This window comes from Centrocercus urophasianus, unplaced genomic scaffold, assembly GCF_019232065.1.
Source record: "Centrocercus urophasianus isolate 14NV4802_14NV808 unplaced genomic scaffold, USGS_Curo_1.0 seq_20, whole genome shotgun sequence".
Classification (NCBI taxonomy): Eukaryota; Metazoa; Chordata; class Aves; order Galliformes; family Phasianidae; genus Centrocercus; species Centrocercus urophasianus.
The window spans coordinates 10,940,078-10,962,261 of NW_024884756.1; the positions used below are offsets into that span (position 1 = coordinate 10,940,078).

Consider the following 22,184-nt stretch of genomic DNA (forward strand, 5'->3'; position numbering starts at 1 on the left):
ATCCCTAAAGAACAAGAATCACGAGTTTCAAAGGAACCACTAATAGGACTCCTATGAGAAAATTAATGCCAGAGATAAATATTCAACCTAGCAAACAATACCAAAAATCAGCAAGTAGTACCCTCTTAATTTCTATCAGAATATGTTAGAGGTGATCTAGACAAATAGCAGAAATTTTATTTATTTTTTAAAATTTTTAGAGAATCACAGTGTCTCATCAGCCTCATCATAGCTACAGCGAAAACAGTTAACGGAAGAACTTCACTAAAATATGAAGAGGGAAGGACAATACTTTGGTATTATATGCTTTATAGCTACATAATATGGAAACTCCTATCAAGGAATGCCTTTCTTCGCCTTATTGCTAAATTTATCAAACAACCTCTTAATACAATACGAAAAATTTTCAGGAAAAGGGTTTAAGAGAAAGGATAGAACAAACAACTGTTAACTCCAACAGCCAAACCTAATCATCTACAGTTTCTTTCACTTACTCTTAAAATCACAGTTCCACTCAACACAGTGCCTCAGAAGCACACATGCATCTAAACACTAACATGCTCAGTAGCTTTAGCTTCAAACTGCCATTAAAAAATAAACTATTCAGAGGGAAGAGAAAGTGGTACAGGAAGACTGACAAGTCACATAGTGATATGCATGTAAAAGTTGTATGTTTCAACATTAAAGAGGGCTACTTCAGCATCCTGTGCACACAATTACCCAACTCTAAGAAAATGTACAAAATGATCCTTTCGAGTTAAAATGTTTGCTCCAAGTGGTTTTACAATCAATAACAAATATTTATGCAAAACTGCTTTTACTAAACCTTCACCACAATACACTTTTTTTCTAAATATGCTTTCATGCAGTCATATTATAATTTCATATATACACGTTGTTCTAATAATGTTTTCCTACCAGTCAGCAATGCAAAACTTCAGATCAAAGCTTTCCTCAGCCAACCCCCCTCGCCTCACTTACCAAGTTGTAAATGCCAAGCAGCAGTGCTTCAATGCAACCATTACTTTGCCTATCCCTGCTGGCAGTAAGACGCAGATACACCCAGATCAGTTCTGGCAAAAATTGCAGTGTGAATCTCTTCAGCCGAACCTCAGAACTACGATACAGTTCAAAGAGCTGGTGGCAAACAGGCTCCAGGAGCTGTGAAAAGACAAAAATGGTAATGAATTACTCCTGGGCTTCCCTAATGAAAGAGAACTCAATATCAAATATATGGGCTATACAATGCAGCCACTGTAGTCAGTAAAGATGACATCCTCAATGTCAAGTAAATGAATGAACCAAAACAGTATTTGTGTTCTTTTTAAGGAGGTCTATAAGCATGGACTTGAGTGGAACTGGTGTACAGAACTGGGAAATGTGGCCTTACTAAACAACCATCTTGCTCTTTAAGAATACTGTCTTCTAGGACTGCCAGTATGAGATTTGTATTCAGATACTAATTTAAGATATGTGACAGATTAATGGCTTGAACTACATGGAACACAGAAGTTCAACAGTGCTGTTACGTTGTTTAGAAAAGTAGAAAAAGGTGAAGATCAGTAGAAGCTGCTGAAGACAAGTCTATTGATAGGAGCACAAATTAATTTCTTACCTACTCCTTTTTAGTCTCAAGCCCAGCAAGTACATATTTGCTCAATATGATACAAACAACACAATAATTTGTCTAGTCATCAGGATCTTAGCACCCAGAATTTCATGTAGAATTAACCATCACTGCTCAGCTGTGTTGGATGAAGAAGGGCTTCTCTGGCTTGTTGTGAACTATGTCCTAAAACCCTTTTAACGAGTCCCTTGCTACCAGCAGAGGAAAGGGAGAGACCTTTCTACTTGATTTGAATTTTGGATAAACATACAATGCCATAAATCTATACGACTATAAAACTTAACATATACCTATTTGACTTCAATATTTTACTCCAGTACACCACAGACAGCATAAGTTTTGACAGGATTTCTATTGAGATAGCTGCTTTAAGAGAGTACCAATTTTACAATCCCCAAGAAAAGGTGAACACAGCTCCATTTCTAACACGCAGTACCCTGGCCAATGAAGCAGGCTAATTACACCACTGATTACATAAGTCATAATATCACATCTGCACAAAATAAAACTTTGCTAACAGTCAAATCTCTTCTTATGCTAGGCTTGGTGTAAGCACCTTGTGTAACAAGGCTTCTGATGGACAGCCTAGATGCTCTAAGCTAAAAGCCTGTTTTTACAGCAGAAACAAAGGCAGACTCCATCAATGGGGGAAGGAAGAAAGCTGACACTAAAACTGCTGACGGCAAAGTTCAGTAGTCTGAAGCACGTAGATTTTTATTAGCTATGAATGTAGAATACCTCAATACTACAATTTTTTTTTAATTTAGAATCCAATGAAAATATAAACCTTCTACTGCAACCATTTTGGCAGAAAAAGCCCAAGCATTCTTAGTAAGTATAAATCAGTTTATTTAGTGCACTTACTCTAACATTTCACAAGTGCATAGCATCTTACGTTTCAATGACTTACAAGTAAATTGTCCTAATATTTACTCAGTGCAAATGCTATCTATAAGTAACACTAATTATTAAAAACATTTGTTGCAGTAGATGTTTTAGTCCTTAGAGACTGAACTGTATTCTCATTTTATGAAAAGTCTAGCACTGTTTAAACGCTCAAGCAAACAAAAAAGAGAGGTTAGTAAATAATTCAGAGATCACCAAACACGTTTATGTTTACTTTAAAAGAAAACACAAACAGGAAGCTGGTGTTAAAAATAAAAGAGGAATCTCTAAGGAAATAAGAAATACAAATGCATCTGTGAGGAGATAACAGGTACAAGATGAGCTAAACAAACATTATCAGAAACTAGATACATATACAGTAGCATTGCTACTAATAGTACTTGTATTAGATTAGAGATGACAGTAGCCTTAAGCTGTTTCCTATTTGAAATTAGTCAGTCTAATCCAAATCTCATTAAAAACAGTGGAAAAGAATAATTTATTTTAGCTGAAGTCAGACCAGACTTGACCAGAGTTAATTCTACTTAGTTACTGAGATAATTCTACTGCCCTTCAAATGGAAGTTTTGTAGAAATGGTTTTAATTTAGATTGTACTGCCTAGAGAGATACAGGAACATCCAGTCAGTGGTACTGCAAGCCTGTAAATACTCTTCATATCTCATCACTGTGATATTAATTGTGCAAAAGAGTTAACAACTGCAGCAAGCTGTTTTCAGCAAATTCTCCTAGTCCAATGTTCAGAAGACATTGGATAAACAGAGGAAATGGAACATTTATCAACAGTAATGAACGTATAAACAAACAGGCATAAACTTCTTCAATTCCAGAAGATCTTTCTGTACAATATTAAAAGTAAACCGAGTAGAATAGCTAAACAAGCTCAAAAGTCTTTTAGAATCATCTCTCTTTTCTGGCAAACCTAAAGCTTCCATTAGAAGAGCTCTCCTATTGGCACAGAGAGCAATTAGCGTAACAAACAAAACCAGTATTTTTACTAACATGAATACAATAGGTGATTTGCAGATCTCATTTTTGCACCTCAGGGAGATGCACATTAGTCATGTTTTAAGGAAGCTGACTGTTTGCTTTCACATTTGGCCTGTTTTACGAGGTTGTCACATCTTAAAGAGTCACTGCCATATCTTAAAGTTCAAAACCCAGTATAAAATGCACGACAAAGACTGGAAATGCTTGCTTCTCAGATTAATTAATGCACAACAAAAAATAACACGCTTATTTTAGGCTTAAGTATAAGACAATGAATGAAACTAGTTATTATTTGAAAAGTACTATGTCTGGAAAATGCTTGGCATTGCAAAGGTCATCATCTCGTTTCAAGGCTGAGCTTTCCAGGTTAAACTGAAATAGCCACACATGAACAGTCAGTATTTAGATTTCATTACTACATTGATTTAAGATTTATAAAACATTTCTATAACTATAAACCAATTTAAAAAAATTAAGAAACTATATGAAAGTAACAGTACTTCAAAACTGCTTTATCTTAGAAAGCAAATATTAAGCAAAAAATAAAATAAAAATACACTACTCAGTTAAACAAGCCACTCACGAGCAAAAAAAAAAACAAAACCACACACATCTCTATCTAACCTCCTGTTCCAGCCGTTATCTTTATCATATTAAGAAACTCAAGGAATTTCCTAACAAGTACAAATAACAGTTGTATTTAACTTGACAGTTTGCTTGCCTTCAATTGTTAGCTCTGAAATTGGTAGACAGGTGGCAAACAAGAAAAACACCTTAGTTGCTTGGTTTGGTTCTTAAACATGCTGGTTTCATGCTAAATCAACAGCTCTAGTCTTACCAAGAGAGTACTGATTTTGGCAAAATTAGTGTTTGCCCCAAACAGTAACCTCCCTTTTAAAAGTTTTAGTAGTGGTTTACAACACAAGCTTTTGCTTCATAAGCAATCAGTTACCTTTCTAAAAAAAAAAAAGAAAAAACAAAAACAAAAAACACCAGAACCCCATAAGGCACTCGAAAAAAAAAATCTCACTTAAAGCAAACTATTGAGAATATACAGAATTACACAAAGTAATTTATTTTATACTTTCGTGAGAGGTTTCTGTGTGGTTACACCCCTTATATCTAAGTTCAGAAATACATACTTAACCTTACAACCTTAACAACCAGAACTTGAAGTTTGTCTCAAATTTAGGATCATGCATCTTATACTTGAGATCAGAATCAGGCCCTGTTAAACAGCACAAGCAGCTCCAAAGAGTAGAATTAGAAAGCATCCATGTGCAGTAACTTAAAATCACTCTCAGACCCTTAAGAACATGCCCTTTTGACAAATCTGGTTCTTTGTATCATAAAAAGTAAACCAAATGCTTATTCTCAGAGCAAAGGACAGCATTTACATACTCTGAAGTCTACCAACACACAGAAGTGCATCTATGCTCAAAAGTAACAGTAGCAGTGGTGGCTACAGATCAGAGAGTAACAGTAGCTTCAGTACAAAGAAAAACGTCACTACGGAAGTGGTTTGTAACACAGAAATGACCTTAACACATAGGAAGTGGGGCTCTTTTTGCATGAGAATTATGTAATCTCCTCTAAGCTCAATCAAGCATCCAGCTTCTGAAAGCAGCTGAGCTGCATTTAGGAAAATAAAAAGCTTCCTTAGTGTGCGTGCTTGCCATTAAATCTATAAATACACAAGAGATCACAGATGATAAATCAAATATTTTGAAGCATTCTATCTGAAACAGTTCACACTGCAGAGCAGTACACTTCCTTAATTCAGTCAGAAGGCACATTTCAAACACTTTTCCAGAAATGATCATAATAAAAGCCATTGGAGTGGAAAGCACAGCTTTAGCATTATTTGCAAAATTAATTATAGACAGGGGTAAGCTAATTTTTAATCATATATATTTATGTTTTGGGGTCCTTTTCCTGCACTTGTTTATAGTAGTTAAAACCAAATTTCACAAACATCATACTAGTATAAGCAAAAGTCTGCTTATTTTAACTGCATATAGTGAGTTATACACCAATTCTTTCCTCCACCGTAATGAGCCACCAGGTAAGATGCACATCAGACTTATCAGGTTCTCACTGTAAGTCCTACTCTGTTGCACCTGAAAGGAGCTTTTTTCCAAAGAAGCAACTCGAAGTCAACTGCAACTGCCAGATGTGACAGGAAAAATTGAGCAGACAGTGTAAACTGTATTCTGGGGAGAAGATGAGGTTGTGCCTTATCAGAAAAGCAATGAAGTGAATGTCAAAATTGAAGAGAATAATAAGAGGGATAGTACCCCTGTCAGACCACACCAGAAAGGACATTCTTCCTCTCCAACTTCTCTACGTTTAGTTATAGAGGTGGAAGCAACACAACTGCAAACAAATGTCTTTTTTTATGTCTCTTACCTCATTATTCGGGTCTTGAATGACTTTATAAAGAGCTGGTACCAGTGGTTTTTTTCGGTGCAACGTAGCTGCATAGCTGGAAATTTGTGTTTCAGGTAATGCCTAAATAGTAATAATTTTAAAAAGTTACTCTGATAAATCAGTGTTCACAAGTACAAATGCATTCATCCTAACCCCAATTCCTGAAGTTGAGTAAATTTTAGGACTTGTTATCTAGTTCATTCAGTACCAGTTCTGCTCCATATAAACTGCATTTGGGGGCAACATAGCAACATTCAGAGTTATCTTCAAAAGCAGTTTCAGATGCATCTTTCGTAAAATTATTTGATCCAACTTGAAATGAAGACACTTTGTTTCCTCAATATTCCTTATTTAATGGGCACTTTCCAAAGACTTGATTAGTCAACTATACCCTAAAGTTCCACCACTGAATTATGTCTGTACATTTTGTATCTCTGGCTCCTCAACAAGTTCCTAATAACACTATGTAATGAATTTTTAGATATCAGTGATTAGAGGAATTATTATTAATTTAAATAACAGATTAATATTCTATCAATCATGAAATCCCATCTGCCTGCTTATGCATTATCTGCTGTTTCATCCACCATAAATACAAACAAGCAAACCAGCTTAAAAATACTTTAGATTCTTCTTTATAAAACAACTCATTTTATGTAGACTAATTGAATAAGCAGCCAAACATTTTCTTTGGTATTCTAAAGGAAAATTAAAGAAGTTGCTCAATCAGGAATGCAGGTAGCATTATCCAGCTATCAGCTACTGTGTAAATCAAGTTAACAGAATGTAAGATACACCTTAAAAATCCCATTTTTACAACAGGCTATGTTTGGTTGTATGATACAATTCAAAAAAAAAAAAAGAATTGCTATTGGGACTATGCATTGTATATGAGGTACCAGTTGACTAATTTACATAGACCTTTGCATGTGTCACTAATTATAAGAGCTTGAAAGATGAAGTAATCACATTGAAAATGTTACCAATGGTACAGCTATCATTCCTCTCAGCGCACCTTGAACTCCGACAGCCATTCTTCCACCACACCCCGTTCTGATCCCAGCATTTTCTCACGTCTGTATCTTCTCCCTTACCTTTACAAGAAAAAGAGAGAAAAAAAAGAAAGTAAGGAAGAGTTCTGGTAGAAAAATTTGGTTCTGTAAAATCCTAACCCAATGAAAGTCTATTAATAAATTCCCAAAAGATTTATATAGTATCTAACAAGATGAAAAGTGGCACTCCTGACAACTGGTCCCATTTTCAAACAACAACAAAAAACTGTTGTCTTCAGATTCTTCTTTTAAACTACTGCATGATAACAAAGGAGAAGGAAAAAGAGGGACTTGGTGCTTCGGGCTAAAATGTACAGACCTAACAAGCAGCAAACAGAGCAGATAAAGAAAAATGAAGTGTAACAAAGATGATGTTATTCTCTCTGTACACACAGTCCCCGTCCAGCATACCGTGCTGAGTGATTTATTTGGCAATCCCAGTTAAATAATAAAGAGTTCTCCCAGCTCCTTTAGATTACTGATTAGATCTTAGATTTTTATGTGGCATACATAGACCTTAACGTTCTGATGAAAAGGAAAGAGGGAAAGGAAAGACAGAAAGGAAAGATTTGGGTCTGACATAACCACTGTTACAGAAGAAGAGAACTATCTTGTGTACGTGCCTATGAGCTAGCAGGGTTTTCTGTTTGTTTCAGTTTTTTGAACACTGTAGTACATTTCTAATCATATAGTTAATGCTACTGGTGACATACTGGAAATTTTAAAAACATTTAAATCACACTCCTGGCTTTACTAACACACAAAGAACCTAACAGGGTTTTGAGTTCGTTCTGTATATATTAAGCAGTCTCCTTTCAACCGCTGTTTGTGGGTCACAACAAAGAGATTGGGATAAAGCTCTTACCCTGAGTATGAAGTGACAGGGGGAAAAAAAAAACTTGAGGGGATTGAAGCAGTAAGGAATTCAGATGGACTTCGATTACATCTCCAATCTACTGAACTATGAGGGGAAAAAACAAACAAAAAAACTACAACTATTCTTCTTGCTCTCAATTAATTATTGCCTTATTCTTCAGAGAGAAGCTTTGATTTGCTAGCCAAGGGATACTGGAGAGCTGAATGAATTGCTATTCAGAATGTTCTGAGGCATTTTAAATTCCTCTGACAACACAACTCAACATATTTATTTGGGCAAACTTTCATCCACAAAAAAAAGTTATGGAGAACTAAAGTCTCTAGTTGCAACTTAACTACTAATGGCAGCACAGAAACTTGCAAGAACATCAACCAGAAGGAAAACTTCATGAAGAATGCCCTGAAAAGGGATAAACTAAGGAGACAATAAAACGTAAGGACTTCTTGGAGCCGTATCAAACACGACGCAGTGATTCTTAGTTAAAGGTAATCAAAAGTCTGGCTTTCACAGGACCAGCAATTTAACAGCAGCCTGAACAGAAACAAGTGAAGGGATACTGTATTTTAAGACATATTTTAGTTACTTTTTTTGTGTTCTTTGTTAGAAGATGACCGAGGTACATAACAGTTAGGTGCAATAAAGCTGTCCCACATTGTCAGATATATTTATCATACTTTCAAAAAAAAAAAAAAAAAATCTATAAATAACCACCTGATACAAAGTATTCCTTTAAAAAAAGAAAAAAACAATAATAATAAACTTTTTTTTTTTTTTTTTTTTGCCTTTAACATGGTCACCCTTCTCTGAAGTTCTTTCAGCCTGAGATGGGAAGAAAAGAAACCCTCCTAAAACCCAATGATAACTGTCAACTTTAGTCCCATAAATACATACAACGTCATAAATAACCAAAGTGCTACTATTGGTAGATTTTGTTGTTAATTTTACAGAAAAAAGGCAGGTAAAGATGAAGTGAAATCTTTACTTTCTACAATTTTCCCCCCGCTGCATTTTGGAAACTTTTTAAGCTCAAACAAAAGCTACAGTTTTGATATATAACAGTTACATCATGGAAGCCCCTGATAAGTGGCTTTCAAATAGCCAGCTTACATGATTGGAACCATCTATCTTGGTCTTAGAACATTTTTCCTTTGATTTCTGAAGAAAGAAGTGCATTTAAGAACAGGTCAGTGCTTTTTAAATAGAAAATGACATGAAATACAATATCAGAATTGTTTGGGGAAGCATGTCAGGCGTCTTTGTATAAATGAGGCTGCACACGCAGTGTAGCACAGCCTTTGGCAGTGAGCAAATCCTTCAGAGAATACAAACTCCCGGTAACTAAGGAACAACATTAAATTCCCAAAGCATGTTTAAATATCCTAAGAGATATCAGACTCAGATGTAATATAGAGCAATTCAAATTCAATTAACTCTCAGACAACTCACTTTAACAGTAGCACTGCTAAATAATACCATAAAATAACACAGTACAACTAAACATCTCTCTGCAAACAGTTTTCTGAAGACATCATTTTCAATAGATGCAGGAACAGATATCAGACATCAGAATGGGATAAAACTTAATTTAAAACATCACAGGAAAAGCTGAAGAAGCTCACATTTAGTTCAATTTCAGCTTATTTGCTCTGGAAAAAAATTCTACCTAAAATGCAACATCCAACGTTACCTCTCTTTCAAGAAGTCAGTTCTCTAAAGGAGGAAGAGGAGGAGAAACGCAGCAGTTTTTCAGCCTGGGATGCATTTGTCAAGTCTTCAAATACTGTCCTGTTTCCTGAAAGATGAAAATAAATTATTAATGATTATCACAAAGGAAGGAAAAATACAATAAAGAAACAGCAATGTGTAAACATGATTCTATGTTTTTTTCGGTCTTTAAAAATTTTTTTTGAAACATTTTTTATCAAGTCTGTGAAAAACACGTAGGCCTTCCTGTAACAAAGCAGTTTGTTCCTAAGAACAAAAACCAAAGAAAAGACAACAACAAGCCCTCAACTTTTGAACAGGAGGAAAGAAAGGAAGGATTGCCTACTTGAATTATTAGACATCTTCTCTATGTGGATAACCTTTACACCTCAGTGCTACAGTAGTACAAGCATATACAAAAGAAAAACTGAAACATTACTTCATACAGAGAACAGTGCAAGAAAGATTCAAGATGAAAGAAAAGAGGATGACATTTCTAAAAAGTGAATGGAATCAGTTTTATGACTTGGGAGAACATATGCCTATTAAAAAGGTCCAAATCATAACTGGAATATATTAAGGACTCTTCCTTACTGCCACTGCTCTTAATACGTATTCCCTACAGAGCTAAAACTCCAATTTCATTGCAAAAAAAATCTTACATTACGCTCACATTCACATTTCACTGCAAGATCTCTTCATGCTGAGCAAAAGGTGAAGAGCACAGAGATGAGCATAGTCTAAATTACAGGATTTCAGTATCCAGAGACCTCTAATAGAAAACTAAAGTAAATGAACAATGAGTATATCCCATTCCATACTGCTTTTCCAATTAATTATTTTCCAGCTATGAAAAAGGTCTCCCTTCTTCCTCTATTTTGTCTCTCCATGCTAGCTAGAGATTGGTACTTCCTGTTAGCCTTTCTTTTCAGACTAAATTGCAATTCATATGTAATTCAGATTCTGGGCTGCATCAAAAGAGGGGTGGCCAGCAGGGTGAGGGAGGTGATTGTTCCCCTCTACTGTGCCCTTGTGAGGTCTCATCAGAAGTACTGTGTTCAGCTCTGGGGTCCTCAACGTAAGAAAGCTGTGGACCACTGGAGTAAGTTCAGAGTACAGATACGAGGATGACCAGATGAGCACCTCTCCTAGAAAGAGACAGAGAACTGGGGTTGTTCAGCCTGGAGAACAGAAGGCTTCTGGGAGAACACACTGTGGCCTTCCAGTACTTAGAGGGAGCCTACAACAAATCTGGAAAGGAACTCTTTATCAGGGAATGTAGTGATAGAACAAAGGGAGGTGGCTTTAAACTAAAAGACGGGATATTTACATTGGATATTAGGAAGAAATTCTTTACTCAGAGAGTGATGAAACACTGGAACAGGCTCCCCAGAGAAGCTGTAGATGTTTCATAACGGGAAGTATCCAAGACCATGTTGGTTGGGGCCCTGGACAACCTGATCTAGTGGAAGGTGTTCTTGCCTGCAATAGACAGTACAAACCAGGTCTTTAGGGCCTCTTCTAATCTAAACCATTGCATGATTCATTCCATGTCTATTTAGCCTAACAGAAAATCCCACAATAGCTTTTTTGCAAAACAGCTCGCACTAAGCTGAAAAGCTTTGTAAGCTTTGCAAGGGTCAAAATTCAGGTGCAATCTCATATGATAGCCTAAGCTCATCTAGTGGCTAGATTCTATGAAAAAGGAAATGTCCATCTTCCCCATCAGTATCATACATATTTTTGCTCCAGAGTTTGCACCATACAACTGACCTTTAAGCAAGCCCTGTTTGGGGGAACTATTTCAATGTACATCAGCTTTACAACCACGGCCATGCCTGCTGCCTGAAGGCAGGAGCTGTCTTGAAAGTGACTGCTGAAACAGAGCTTATGCCATGTCCTGCAAAAATAATGTCAGTATGAAACTCTATATGCAATAGGGTAAGATTTTAACAGTTTTACATTAAGTATAAAAGTACAACGTGTTTTGTGTATTTATTTGTCTTAAAAGAACGGGGAAAAAAATAGCTTTACATAACATTTTTTTTTTTTTTTTTTGCCATTTCTACTGTATGGTCTATCCTTTTTCACTCACTGAAAATTTCCTACATTACCTCAAAGTGGTTCTTATATAATAAATAAAGCTGGTTGTTCTGATCCTTTCAGACCATTTTTAACAGTGTACATTGAAGACTAATAATATAAACTATACCCCAGGATGTAAAGCACTTAATCTACATGCCACTCTCACAAACACACTTGCAAGAAAATGTAAACACAAACCATTTGTTTCTCCAAAGCTACATCTGCATTTCTCTCAGAAGACTTCTTCAGATGTTAAGACTTGCTTTGCTCATATGACTTAAAACGGATGCAGACAAGCAGTTCTGCTGTATCATTTCAGACATAGTCCACACCTGTTTCAGCTAGGATTACTATGCTAGTTCAGCTTTAGGACAAACCAGCTTTTCCCTTCAAATGACCTGGATGTTACAAACAATTGTAAGAACTTGTACAAAAATTCAAGTTAGTCAGGACACATTTACAGCTCTGACTCCCTACATGAGCAATGAGCATAAGCTCAGTGCCCGGTGGCCATCCCTCCCCCCACTGTCCCCAGCCTAGAGCCAAGTTGCCCTGGTGGAGCAGCAGGAACTTCCCCATTCTGCTCAGGCACCAGCCAGGTTGCACCAGGCACACTCTGCCACTGTCCAGAAAAGAACACATGCAGAGCAGTTGTGTGGCTGTCTCTATCTGACATGCAGACATGCTTTGGGATTTTCACACCAATATCTGTAAAGCCTGCCTCATAGTTATATTCACTTCTAGGCTTGCCGTGCACAATCTAAGATTTGCAGAAAAATAAATATATCAGACACCACGGAGGTGTGTCTCTAAAATAAACTGGTTCAACTGCATTAAATCCAGTGCATATTTATTCAAAGGTAAGCAGCCTCAACTAAGAGTACTGAATTTCATTTCCAAAGTGTTCACGTCTCTCCCAAAGCAAACATATTTGCTTTAAAAGAACTAGTTCTTCTCCTACCATTACTCAAAAGTTCTTAAGCAGGAATCATAACAACTAATCACAGATTTAGTTGTTAGTAACACCAGTAACTGAATACACTCAAATATTTTGATACAGAGACTGACTGTTCACATTCCTTTAATACCACACAAACAAGCAAGTCTGAAATCCCATTAAAGCAGAAAAGTTCTAGATGGGAACACAGTCACTCAATGCTAAAACCAAACATAAAAATTAATTACTGAAAAGCTTCCCATAAAAGCACTTATGGTTGTTATCATCTTCTCCTGAATTGGTTTATTCAGCATAAAAAGAGTCAGGATGAGACTATGGCTTCTTAATCATCAGACCTGGAACCTTCAACACTGAAGCTACAACATTCTGCTCTGAAAGGAAGTCACCTCTGCAATTACAGCTGGGATCTAAACAGCATTATACTAAGCTAAAGCATTCTCCAAATTAGCTCATACTGTGCACAAATAACTTAAAAATAAGAATCCACATAGGTAACTACTGAAAAACTTTTTAATTGTACTGTGATGGAAATGAGAAAGAGTTTAATCAACTTCTGTCATCACAGAGCACGTGCTTCACTTACATTTGAAACAAAAATGCGCCAACTCTGACTACATTACTTACAGGTCCACTAAAACACTAACCACGATCTATTTGCAACAGAAGAACAATTACTCAAGTAATCAGAGCCAATGGCACCAGCAATGCAGAAGAAAATAATTTTCAGAAGTGCAGATACCAGTAATTGCTGCCATCCAAGAAGATGTGACTACTCAAGCGTGGAAGATTTGGGAAAGGCAGCATGTAGGTGTTCTTGTTGCTGTTGTTTTTACTTATTTTAAAAGGAACCTGGATTTTATATTAGCTTCAAAACAAAGGGGGACATTTTCATAAACAGGACATGCATCTCAGAAATGAGCATATTTCTTGACATTTATATGCTAGATGTCACAATGCATGTAATTGAGTCACAGCCGCATGATGAATAAGAAAACTGCGTATTTTGGCCTCAAGGTCTATGGCAAGAAGATTATGCAATGAAAATCTGGAGCAGGGAGAAATCTGAACAAGAGCAAAGCTTCCAGCATTATGATCCCTCGCCAGTGACGCTTATGCAAGAGAACACTACTGTCTCATAGTAGGCCTAGAAGAAAGGAAAACAAATATCAATACAGCTTGCTGTTCCAAGCTATATATTTACTCCTCTCATATATATAATCCATTATTAAACATGGAAAGAAGTGTACTTAAAGAACGATTTTTAAAGCATCAACACAGCACCATTAGTCTGAAGTAAATCAGCATTAAATTCCTTGGACTCAGAATAATTTCAGAACTAAATAGCAAACGTCCTCCATTCCTCCTTCCCCCCACTACGAAGTTATATTGAACTTCTGAGAAAGGAAGCAAGGCAACGCGTTGACAAATACAGGTAAAGGAAACCAATTTGAACTTCTCACATAGAGTTACTCGAGTGCAGAAGTTTAAAAGTCTGAATGGAAAAGAACAGATAATACATTCAACTACTTACTGAAAACATCTGCTGAGGAATTTAAAAGCAGCTGGAAAAACACTCGAGCTGTTTAACAACACAAGTGGTACAAAGTAATTCTGAAAATACATAAGTAGAGCACACAAAATCAATAACATGGTCTTATTTGAAATACTGGCCCACATTTGATTCAAGAAACCTGAAAAAAAACTACATATATTGGGCAAAAGTGTTTAAGAAGTAAGTAATGAAGGTAATGACAGTGAAAAATAACTTCTAACCTGGAATTAAAGATGTAGGATTAATTTCAAATTCAAACAAAAAAAAAACCCCATGCCTTAAAAGCTCTCAGAATTAAGTGGCAGAGAAGGCAGAATGGAATTCTGTAAGAGAATGATACAAAACAAACACTAGAACATAAGGTAAAAAAAAAATAAATAAATAAAAAAAAAAAATCAAGGCTTCTAACAGTATACAGTTTCCTATGCTACGAGCAGGGATTCATGATAAAGTACCATGAATGCAACAAGAAGAGATTTTATATAGATATTTACAATACCTGTTCTATGTGATTACTTCTTAAAAATATAAATAAGAAAAAAGTAGAAAACATAACGGTGTGAGCTGGTATTTAATCAATTTGCTTCACAAAAAGTTCTATGAGCATCTCCTTCTGAACATCTATGCCCCTATGAGCATCTGCATCCAGCTGCTGTTGGACTGCTGGATTGTACTGAACAGCCACAGAATGCTCTTATTTCCACAATGGAAAAGGGACAGTATGATCCCAAAAGAAACAAGAACATCCTTTACAAAGAGGAGCTGAAATGCCAATTTGGTAGTGTTTGATGCCATTAGCACAGGCCTCTACAATGAGAAAAGTTCATGGATTACTTCTCGTATTGATTTTGAAGAGTATGTATGATTATAATAGACATAAAAATAGCAGTATGATTGCCTTCAACCCACCTACATAAATAGGCTACTCTATAGCAGTCATATTTAACAGACAATTATATAAGCTGCCATTTTGATAAAGGCATCAAAAAACAAATTCAAAGCCCGTTATAATCAACAAATGAGAACCACAACCTCATCGCTGTGTTGGAAACAGCGCAGGACTCTCTCGGTTGTAACAGCTCCACAGCACAGAGCACAGAAACAATTCAACAAGGTGGAAGATGGATAAAGGCAGCAAGAAGAATGTTCACAGGACAGTTTCCATCAGCTCAAGTCTTCTTTTTGCTGGACAGAGCCCCTCTTCCAACTCCACTTCTTAGGTAATTTCTCAGCTTAGCTGACAGACGTGCATTCCAACATTAAAATATAAACACTGATGTATTCTACATGTAGGATTTACACTGCCAGCCTGGTTAGACGAGCCTCAATCACTCAAAACACTCAGACAATACATGAATTCCATGCTTGCTTTGACACATTAGCAACATCCAGGCTAATACAGCATTTCATAGCAGAGTTTAAAAAAAACCCTTAACTATAAGCTGATATTCACACTGTATTGCATAGAGCAGTTATGGAAAGCTGCAAAAGTAACCTTAGAGAAAGAAAAAAAAAATTATTTGCCTCTGTGAGTCTAAAGACCCAAAGGAAAAAATAAAAACTACCAGCCATACCTTATGCACTTGTAGCTACATCTCTCTCCTAGGAATTCATGCAACGAATGTAGCAGAAAAGAGTTAAGACAATCCAGGTTGTGGAAAAAGACACTGACAATACTATTCTACTTCATCTACGTGATTTTGGTGACAAAAAAACACACCAAAGGAATTATCCTGCACTCTTAAATATAGCAACACACATTAATTTTTCTATTACGAAGATTGAACTCACTTAAATATACACACACACGTAGGCTTGCCATAGAAATTTTACCTCGTACATCCTCTCAGCAGTAGTTTCCTTAGAAACTATTCGATACAGTCATCCTACACTAAATCCTCCTGTCAGGACCCTGTGATAACCCACCCCATGCTAAACCGTATAGACTTCTCCTCTATTAGCATCAGCTCATATGCAGTAACTCTTCCCATGCCAGTTTGTCTGCAACTCATGAATTTCTTCACATGTGAAAACGTTTCATGCAAATTTCTTTTCTGACCGCCTTGATTTGTAGTTTTGCTTGATGAAGTCAATTACATCAAGGAAGTGTTCTCTAAAGGCAGAGCAGGCATAGTAAAGATGCAGTCTGAAACAAACAAACAAGATCTTATCTAAATCCTGTGCAACATAGATCCATCAATTGCTACTTTGACATGAACAATCCATGCAATTGACCCAGCTGGTTAAGGTGACTGTTTTGTCCTAATTGACCAATCCTATTAACTTCAACAAGATTCCTCCAGAAATGAAGTTTGTTTTTTGTTGGACTCCCCTCCATGGAAACCTGGCAAAGAAACAATGCCTCTACAGAAAACTGAACTCTTTTTAATCACCATATTCAAAATCCTCATTAAACTGAAGCTCAGCTTACTGAGACCATTCTGCAGCCTATCTCATGGAACTACAGGTTAATCCCCTGAGAAATAACTTGACGAGAACTACAACATTTGTAAGCATAAACTAGTGCAAGATCTACAGAAGTTTCCTATTTTGCTTTGGTATGAGTTTAATTATTAATCTTCACTGCTGACTAGTTCAGCACAATGCACGTTGTTTACACAGCTGTTACTCTTTTACTCTCAAGCTACCATTAGAACATGAGACACTGACTGCTCAGAAGAAAGGATGAGTTCACATCTTAGTGTGAAACATCTCACTTATTTTTTTTTTTTAATAGTGAGGAGCACAAAGTATTCCAGGGCTACTTGTTTATTTATTTACTTGGGTTTAAACCTGAAACTTATCTTTTTTAAGGCAAATTTTTGCATGCAATGTCTTTAGGAATGCAATTTAAACCCAGCATGACTTAAACCAGCCAGACCTTCTGTGTGCTCTGTTAGGCAAGACTTTCCACAATGCTTTCCATTTATCTAAGCTAGATCAATACCTAGAGGAGCAGAGGGGGGAAACGGGACTTCCACGGGCTTTTCTGATGGAATGCAGAGCACCCAAAGCCTCAGTGATGTCAACCGAAACACACCACTGCATTCCCCACATCAGCCATTGCTGAATTTCATATAGGAGTGATGGTGAAATAGAGGAAAGGGGCATGACTGCATACTACTGTTTTTATGTACATCTTCTGCTCACGGCCTGAACAAAATTAAGTTTTTGTTAAATACTGTCCTAATGTACTTCCAGAAGGTAGGAGGTCTTTCAAGATTACTAATAGCTACAGGTTTAACTGAAAAATCCACACAGCTTCATGGGTACCCATCCTTCTTCCGGTTATAGTTGGTGCAGAGGGAGGAATGAATTTTACAATGCTCTACAACTTCATATGTACATTTTCTCATAGTAACTTCACAAAAAAAAAAAAAAAAAAAAAAAAAAGCAGAAATCCTCACTGAGTACTCCGTGTTCTAAACTTCAGCCATTTTTTGCATAACCTCACCCACAGACAGAGAAGCTCTGGGACTTTGTTTGTAATATTAAATGGCTTTCTTGATTAAAACCAGCTTCAAAAGCAGTTAGTAGGACTGTGTTTTTCTTTCCCTCAAGTCTCCTGAGTAAACTTACCTTTGGAAAAACACCAAAGATGGCCTTAAATGCAAACATGTCACAGAGTTTTACTCCTGCTTTTTCCAACATTAATCAAAAAGAAACTTCCTTCAGAAATGCTATTCTGTTCTGAAAGTAGCAATGGGATATTGGTGGAAAGGTTCAACCTCTACAGCCGTACCAATATCCCACAATGTGGGACAACAGAATAACATAGGAGGGGTCACTTTCAGAGCAGCCCTCCTTCATTCACATGAAATACTCAATATGCACTCAACATACACAAGGCAGGTTCCTTTGTTTTTAGGGTTCGTTTTTGTTTTGTTTTGTTTTTTTAATAATACTAACTATTGCTGACCTTCCATTTTCTTCTTGAAAAACATTATATTGGCAATACAGCAAACTCAGTTCATTCTCTTCAAATGCATCAGCAAAGAAAGAAATTAATCAGAGCCTGACTTTAATGAAAGTCTTTTAAATGTCCCACTGCACTGCTTCCCTATGGATTCATGCCAACAGCAATCAGGAGTATTTACTGAAACGCAAGCAGCAGGCACTTGAGATTTTTTGTTTCTGCACTTGTGGTGTAAGGAATTGTACTCTTCTAATACCACACCGTGCTTCAGAAAACAAATGCAGATGGTGTTTCAAGGGCAACTTTGACAGAAAGTTTAGGACTGTTGAGGTTGCTGGCACGCAGGCAGCAGACCTGCACAGCATGAAGTAACCTCCTGAAACGTAAGGTTGACCAGCTGCACACACATGGACACCAGCACCAAAAAGAAACCCACACACTGGAAGTGTGACACTTTCAGCATGCAAGAATAAAATGCATGAATATGCATTTCATGAGCATGCAATGAATAAAATGCAAACCCAGATCCTGGTACTTGCACTTATCTGCACGTTGGTACTTAAGACGATTATTTAATAATTATTTCTTATCAGTGAGCAGCAGGAGTTTCATACTTAGGGCAGAGAAAGCTCTCATGCTTTTTGCATTACCTGCCAGCTATCCAACTGACGTATTAAGAAGACTTTCGTAACTGTATTTTAATTATTTTGTTCCCTGATCTGCCCTGCCTATTTTGAACAATTAAAACCAAAAAATAAGATTCTAATTTCAAACATTTTTCAGGCAATAAAAAAGCAAATGCTAATAAAAGCTTTTTTCATTTCTCATAGATGCAAGGCATACGCAAAATTTACTAATTTCAACGTTTTGCATTTCAGAAAGCTGAAACGCCTGCATTCACGGAGACAAAAAGATAATCACCACAATCTACGAATCTGTTCAAAGCCCACACACATTGCTAAAGCAGAATTTCCCAATAGTTCACAGAAATAGCAATAACTATTACTAGAATCCTGCATAAAGCTGGATGATGCAGGAAAAATATTTTTGTCCATCTCAATCTACCCAATGGAATACAAATTAGAAATACCTCAACATTTGCTAAAGATAAAAGCTCTCTAAATTGTGATTAAGGTTTCCTCATTAGCACAATAGCATCTTTCATTTAACATCTGTTAACTGCTTTCTCCCACCTCTCACAAGACAAAAATTCCGTATTAAAAGAAGTTAGCAAACACAGCTTCTGACACGTTACAGCGATGGGAGCATCTGGGTAGAGATGAGCAGTTGACTGTCACACCCACACCTACCTCCAGCAGCCAAACACGGTACTGCTCCTACAAAATGCTTCACTAAAATGGCACACAGCAGTGCTGAAGAGTCATTTTTCAGCAGCCGGCAAGAAAAGCAGGCATGCTCACTGACCAACAGATCATTTTCCAGCTTTCTGCAGCAGATTTCAAACCTTAGCTTTTCAGAGGACATAAACATCTAGAGCCATCCCCCTCCCTATATTTCTCTGAACGTCCTCCTGTTTTTCTCACCTCCAGTCCACTGCTTTGGTCTTTAGCACTGACAGCCACTCAGAAAAGAAGGGCACAGACAGAACAGACCCAAACCCACCTTGGTGCACTTGGTTAATTAAATGTTGCTAACTAAAGGTGTGTGGGTAGGACAGAGGGCACCCTATGATAATCAGCACAACACTGACTGCCCCATTTCAGCAGCAATGCCAACCAGTGACCCCTAACTCAGCCTGGAATCTGTGCACAAACCTTAACCTGATTAGGAACTTGAGCACAACAGTTGTGAAATCCCATGGTTGCACATTTATTTTTCTGCCCGAGCATCACCAGCTTTATGCAATTAAATACTGAAGTAGCTAGGGAAAAAAAAGTAAAGGTTTATTATTATTATGGAATTGACAGCTTTTTGTTTAGTTGGTTGTCTTCTACATTCTGGACTTTAAATTTGAGCTAGCTTGACAAATTAAAAAACTAGGCATAAAATGGCAACATTTTAACTCTACCTACAATTGAAAACTACTAGTGCAGTCCTTGTAATTTTTCTTCATGTAACCTGTAAAAATTAACTGCTAAAAACCACAGCAGACCTGTAGCTGGGCGAAAGTATTTCACCTATACAAAAGGGTGGAAAAAAACACTGCTAGGCAAGGAGTTCATGCAGTGACTCCTGGAACACAAGGTATGCATGTGTAATGCTGCTGCCATCTGAATGACTTCAACACCCAGACGTATCTGCAATTTTGTATCAAACACATTTTCCTTTTTCTCTGGCTGAAGTGACTAAGAATCCAACAGTTTTATTTTTGTACGCACAAAGAACGACTGCAGATGTATTTTTCACTACTGATGCAGAAAAAGCAGACTTCAGGTGAGAAGTAGCAGGTCACACAGATTACCATGTGCATCAGTAGTCAACTCAATATCCACACAGAAAGGGGATCTGACGTATTTCTCCAAGCTGTTCTTTGGAGATTTGTGGACTATAGGCTGTGTCTGAGCCGGCTGCACTGCAGCAATCAGATGAGCAGACAGAGCTAACAGCTGGGGCAAACCATTTCCCAAGTTTGATTGTCTCAAGTTCTAACATTGGTTCTGGTGAGAAGACAATGAAAAATCTTGCTTTAGTCCTCACCCATGAATGAAATCCCCCTAAGAAAAAATAAAAAAAAAAAAAAAAAAAAACAGCCAGGAAGTCTCCTCTTCCCTAGGTAAACAGAAGTTGCTCAAACTGATCTGGTGTTTATAGTTACCTGGGTGAAGGCAAAGCTGAAGAATCACAGCAGACAAAATGAAATGCAGCAGTGTATAAAACTAAGCAAACAGAAGAGGCAGCAGCCTGCTTCTAGATATCCAGCATGCTGGGAAATGCAAGCCACACTTCTGACTGAAAGGATGCTGTCACAGAACCTCTGTGAAATAAAACAGCCCAGAAATACAGTCATGAACCCTTAACTTAAATTACCTCAGTATTCCAGGTACTTCTTTTTTTTCTTTGTTCAACTGAGCCTCCACCCCAGGACTCCCACCTTTACTTGTGTTTCCAAAGGTTACACTGAGCTGTTTCAGATTTTCATGAAGCCACCACTACTCTGGCACGGCAGAGGTTTGTGCTGCTATCTGCTGCAGTTCATTAACAAGTATTCAATTACAAGAACAGCTCACACAAAGCCTGACAACAGCAGCACCACATTCCGTTACCTACCCGAGAAATTACCAGCAATGTAGTTTAGTAACTTCCAGAAACATAAGGATGTTACTATTCGCAACTATTGCACAGAGGTATCATCGACAAGAGCAGCTTACCACATACCATGCTCTGTCAGTTACACAATTTACTAAACAGAATGGGCACATAATTAACAATCTAGAAGAAGAGTTTGAAGACCAGCAGTTTTGACTCAGATCTGCTCTATGCCAAGAACAAGAAGCAAGCAGCTTCAAGAAAAAAAAGCATTAAAAATGCTCACACGTAAGGAACTACTCATTTTCCCATTGCAGATCTAAACTCTCGCTCTCTTCTGCGCCCATATTTAGCTCATGTCTCTATGCTGTTCCGGCTCAGCTGAATATCTTAAAAGGAAAAAAAAAAAGCAATGGAAAGTTCTCCACTGTCACATGCAGAAAAACAAGAACTTTTGCTAGAATAAAGCCTTCGTCAGATACTTTGGTACATTGACATTTCCATGCAAAAGGACACACTGTTAATAACAGATGCCTCAAAAACTTACTGTGTAATTTCACTCACGTGGTTGGTACCAATCCATTTACATGTCTATCTCACTGCTGTTACTAGCATATGAAGAGTTAGAAATGATATTGACTACTCGTCCCCTTGTAGAAGGGTTCTTCTACAATTCCTGTTGGACAAAGAAAGATTTGTACTATCAAGACTGAGCTCCATCTACAAACACAGGCATTAGTTTTGCCTGCTGAAATTTGGTTTTACAGATTTGTAGCGAAATAAAATACAACAGAAGCCTGGAAAGTTAAGAACACGACCTTAACCCCATAGAAATAAATGTAAATCTAGCACTGACTTCAGCAGAGGCAGAAGCATAAAGAA

The 22,184-nt window shown here is 37.1% G+C and overlaps 1 protein-coding gene across 9 annotated transcripts in view; it reads right to left on the minus strand.

Annotated features, from left to right (window-relative positions):
- The window catches only part of FAM126B (family with sequence similarity 126 member B), a 54,140-nt gene that overhangs the window by 25,282 nt on the left and 6,674 nt on the right, over positions 1 to 22,184 (minus strand). For 5 of the 9 annotated variants that reach the window (XM_042822213.1, XM_042822212.1, XM_042822204.1 and 2 more), the window contains exons 2-5: positions 9,568 to 9,672; positions 6,967 to 7,045; positions 5,931 to 6,032; positions 982 to 1,161 (exon numbers count right to left, since the gene is read on the minus strand). In XM_042822213.1, coding sequence (XP_042678147.1) covers positions 982 to 1,161; positions 5,931 to 6,032; positions 6,967 to 7,017 — 333 coding nt within the window. In that variant the 5' untranslated portion in view covers positions 7,018 to 7,045; positions 9,568 to 9,672. Of the gene's footprint in view, positions 1 to 981; positions 1,162 to 5,930; positions 6,033 to 6,934; positions 7,046 to 9,567; positions 9,673 to 10,914; positions 11,067 to 11,357; positions 11,378 to 22,184 lie in introns of those variants that run through there. The other 4 variants (XM_042822206.1, XM_042822205.1, XM_042822210.1 and 1 more) reach the window with 4 other exon arrangements.